Raw genomic sequence first — 5000 nt, forward strand, 5'->3', positions numbered from 1 at the left:
TGTTTTGGCATTTCTGCACCATTGAAAGAGGTGTCAAGGTTTTAACTGAAATAAGCGTTTGACAAACAAACACTTTCACTGTCTCTCGTCGTTGACATTTTCAAAAAGGTTCTGTTGTGCCTTGACAAAGGAATTGATTTTTTGAAGTCGATATTCATCCCATTATACTTTGCCGTGAACATCAGTTGTTAATAGAACTTTGTAGTATTTTTTAGGACAAGACGGTGTTCAGTTTTCCAATCTAAATTGTATTGACTATCTGCTGCTTTTAGCCGAATCTCGTACTTAGAGTGCAAAGTTGTGATTGGTTATATGGCCTGTTCGTGCTTTGAGGTCATTAGATTTTCCGCTTGATTAATATTTGTGAGAATGCTGCTAAAATAACATTCCTACCTCAGCGTTCATTTGCATAAATGTGGTAACGCTCAAAGCAGACGGATTCACTCGTCTCATCTTGGCAGTGGATTCCATTGGAAAGTATGTAAAATGGATCAAGCCGTGTGTATTGCATTTCTGCTCGTTGATTTAACCTTAATTGCTACCATGACAGGTGAGTGATTCCTTTTAATAAGAATTATATTTTGTCTCGGTCTTAACGCTTTTGTTGAACTGACTTAAGGAGTTTTAACAACACGTGTTGCACGGCTCGTAAATGACTATTTGATGAAGGCTTTGCTCAGCTGATTGCTTGTTCCATTTGAATCATTTTCAAGCTGTAAAGGCCACCCGAAATTTGGAAGTGTTAGGAGACAACGAGCAAACTGCTCGCCCTCAAATTTTAAGAGAAGTTTACAATCAATATGAAGAAGTCGTTGAGTATCTTATACAACACCCGCAAGGAATCAATATGTTTCTATCTCCTTCGTTTCACCATATTTCGTCTCGTATAAATTCTTTCACGCATCATCATGCGCCCAAAAGCCTGTTTTGAGTTTGATAGTATCGAGGTTGAATCAAACAACCTACTTTCGGTTGTCAGATCACTAACTACAATGTGTTTGCACTTTCCGACGTACATTCTCTTAGAGGTGTCATTTACTTGTTTCCTCTTATGTCTCCATAGGTGGTCAAGCACAGCAAGTTGGTAAGTGTAGTACTCATAATTTTTAACCCTCAATCACTCCAAGATGACACCTACATTGATGATCATCTCGTTATGGCGAATATTCGAATTAAGGAAAGTTTTTGTTTTTAGTACAGTAAATCATAGGACAGTGGCAGAACGCTCTGTTGTAAATAGACCCTGTGTTCACGGAATGGACTGATAATATTGTCACTTTTTAGTATATCCACATCCCGTTGGCTGGGCTTTTGTGGCCGGCATGGTTCGTTCGTTTCCTACTTCCCAATGTCCGCTGAATATTCTGTGATGTTAATGTTATTAAATTTTGTGGGGCACAAAGCTTGAGAAATATAATTGAATGGACTAGCTCTTCTTTTTACGCTTCATTTGTGGCAAACGATCTTTTCTAATTCCTTTCAGACTTGACCTTAATGCACTATCAATATTTTTAATTGCCGCTAAGATCTTGTTTATGGCAAAAGTTCCTCTACATATAAGCCCTTAAAAATCTCGACTTCACTTAGAGTCTAGCACAAATCACTTCACAAATTAGCTGAAAGTTGCGATGAATTTAAAGAAAAATAAAGTTCAGCAAGAGCTGTTGCAGCAGTGATTTCACGGTCCAAGGAGGGAATGAAAAAATAGTGAGGATATTTTTTGGTATCGCAGTGTAACGTTTGATGGTGGCATGCGGGCTTGTGCTAGTTTGGTGTGACACGCAGCAAACTCAATACTGTGCCAGTATCTCAAGAGAAAGCAGCAGCTTTCCTGGGCCCGCTCATACTTATTTGTGGATGAGAATTAAGAACAAGTTATGTAAGAAATTGATTCATGGTTTACTATACTATTCAGTATATTAATCTTTATTTAACTATGGAAAACGAATTAACCATAAGGTATCTAAGATCTTACAATAAGAATCAAATTACATTAGATGGTTCGATAAAGGATTGTTGGTCAACAATACTCTCCCCAATACAATTCAAAATATGATTGAATGACGCAAGCTACAACACATGTACATATCAATTTAGGCCCCGTCCACACGAATCCGGATATTTTTGAAGATGGATAATTTTTACTCCGTTTATGCCTTCCGTCCACGCGTAAACGGAGTATTCGGTCATCGAAAACGGTCTCTGGAGTGGAGACTTTTGAGTCCAGTCCAGTCCAGTCATCAGCTCCTCGTAAATGAAGATGACGGATTCTAGACAAGTTGTGTCGTTACTCCTTGGGCGTCTTCTAAGTTTATAGCTTGCATGTAGTTGCATTTTACGTTGTTCAGTCTTCAAGCTGAGTATTTAAGGAAGCGATTGCAATTGAACAGAGCAAGGTCGCTTTCCGTGTCAGCTACGAGAATAAGAGATGCATCATTTTGTAAAACGATTAAAGATCATTAATTAAACAGAAGGTTAATGGAAAGGTTAATTTTCGTAGATTTATTGATATTTTTTCACTGATTTAGACAAGTTAGAAGATGTATACAGCACCAAACACCAACACCAATCAACACCAAACGAAACCTGGCGCTGTCAAAGCGTTTTGTGTTCCTCTGTGTTATCTGTATTATCCACGAACACTGAGCACTAGCGTTGTGTGTTCCCCCTTCAGCATAACGATAAATATGATAGCAGAATATGAATACAGAAACTAAACAAAAGTTTGTCTTGGATGTTTTATCATTTTCCAATTGCCGATACTAAAGTGGTCCTAACTGTACCCCAGGAAAACTTGCAACCATTTTACCAATAACTTCAGCAACCTCTCGAATGGGTTGGTGATTTTCGTAAACGGTAAGGCTTGCGCGGCTGCTTTCAAAGAATCAGCCTTTTCAGCAGTTGGGGAGATACGCATAAGTTGAGAATCCAAAATGAATCCTAGAAAAGTCAGTTTCCTTGTTGGTGTTGGTCGAGCGGCCCGCTCTTCTGAGGCAGTCGTGTTTTGTCACGCAAACAAATAAAATGACTAAGGGAGGCTTGGGAAGAGAAGTGTAAGAAGGGACTGCAACCTTTGCAGTAACCGACGCGTTCACCAAATCTGTTAATCTAATTAGTGAAAGTGACATGGCAGATGGCTCCGACGTTTTTTATTGCTAATGTAAATAAACACTCCGAATAACTTCAGTAACGGCGTGGGGATCTTTATAAATGGTCCAGTCAATATATTTACTTGACCCTTCACAAATTGCAACAAACGGTTTTTCTTCACCATTGCTCTCAGAAAAGTACATGCATAAACATGTCAAAAGTCTAGAACAATCTGAGAAGGGGAAAATTACTAAGACCATATACCATCCACAAGGACCGCATGGAAACGAGGCTACCTTCAGTAACCTATTCAGGGTTCGTAAGACCTTTTCTAGCTTTCCCTGACCTTAAGTTTAGCTGTCACGTAAGAATTTTTTCCAAACTATCCTTATTTTAGGATATTTCCTGACATAACTCATTTCAAATTTCAATAAATTGACTACCTCTGTCCGTCACACTTCCGGTTGTTTGAAAAAAATTTCTTTATTTCATTTTATCCCTGCTTTGACGACTGTAATGATTTATAATTATAATTTTCCATGACTTTCCGTGACCGACCATAAAATTCCATGACTTTCCCCGCCTGGAAAATGAAATTCTTAAATTTCATGACTTTGCAGGTTTTTCATGACCAGTACAGGGCTTTCAACTCCCAATCTCTTCAAATATATTGAGAATTCATTGGGAAGGGATGATAGAGGACGTCATTTATGATGACGTCATATTGCGTCTTTTACGCAAAAAGAAAGTACACTGTCACACAACTTAGGCTAAAGGCATAAAACACGCGAAAGAGATGTCATTAGCATTGCAACACTTGATTTGATTGGTTTATTTCGGACCAATCACATTATTGCTCAAATTACAATTCGTCAATAGCAAAGCTTGCAGGAACGACTTAGCAGAGTTTATGAGGAAAATAAACGTTTGAATTTTGTGGTTATCGATGTTAAAATAACTCAGTCAAAACACGCAAGGTATTTGAAATTATATTGTTGTGAAAGTTGATTCTCACTAGAAATGACAAACTTCGGTGATTAATTGGGTGATTTCAGATCGCAATCTTGAGATCGGGAGATTCGGTCCAAAATCTGGAGTCTCCCGAATTATCCAGGAGAGTGGACAGACTGCCTGTACAAACCCTGCTACTTTCACATGTATTTTTTGGCCAAAAATTCACCATTTTTCAAAGTTAGAAGTCAAATGAAAAGACAGGTGAATAATAAGTCGTAGTCGGCTTAGCTTATAGTTGTCTCATAAATACAAACAAAGTTGTTCAAGGTCAGCATGAACGCGAGGCTAAATACAAAGAATCATGTCTTCAGTTAGTTGCTTGTCATTTGTAAAAGGGGAGTAACGATGGCTTGGCGGTTATCAACCGTGCCTTCCACCTCTGCGACCCAGGTTCAACCCTCAGCCCTCGAGGTCGTATGTGGGCTGAGTTTCAGTCGATCGTAATCTGACTTAGAGGGTTTTCTCCGGGTACAACGGAGAAAAAGCGACTTCAGTCAATTACATCCGGCTGCGGGAGGATACGCTCGTTGGGGATAACCTGTGGTATCCTTTGCCTCCATTGAATTGAATGAATAAAGTTGAATTAAATTAAATTAAGTAAAAACGTTACTGACACCACTGAGATAAGGACGGTCATCTCTGAGACACCTAAGCAAATACAACTTCACTAGGGAAGGATGCATATGTCATGAATCACCATCATCTTCACTACTGCTTTCAGAGTCGTCCGGCTGTAGAGAGTTAGTGCAACCCGACCCTCTACACTGACTACAAACGGCTGAACATTTGAGGTTGTGCTTTCTGCAGGTACACTTTAGGCTGATACAATCTGCAGAGCACTTACATCTGATTACGCAAAGGATAGCTTCAGGTGCTGGAGGTGGATGGGTCATGAC

At 39.2% G+C, this 5000-nt stretch overlaps 1 protein-coding gene across 1 annotated transcript in view; it reads left to right on the top strand.

Annotated features, from left to right (window-relative positions):
* Positions 1 to 167: 167 nt before the first annotated feature.
* LOC138045735 (cubilin-like) overlaps positions 168 to 5000 on the top strand; it is a 32316-nt gene continuing 27483 nt past the window's right edge. Inside the window, exons 1-2 of the mRNA XM_068892374.1 lie at positions 168 to 550; positions 1064 to 1084. Of these exons, the coding sequence (XP_068748475.1) occupies positions 487 to 550; positions 1064 to 1084 (85 nt within the window). The 5' untranslated portion in view covers positions 168 to 486. The remainder of the gene's footprint in view (positions 551 to 1063; positions 1085 to 5000) is intronic.

This window comes from Montipora capricornis, chromosome 1, assembly GCF_036669925.1.
Source record: "Montipora capricornis isolate CH-2021 chromosome 1, ASM3666992v2, whole genome shotgun sequence".
Taxonomy (NCBI): domain Eukaryota; kingdom Metazoa; phylum Cnidaria; class Anthozoa; order Scleractinia; family Acroporidae; genus Montipora; species Montipora capricornis.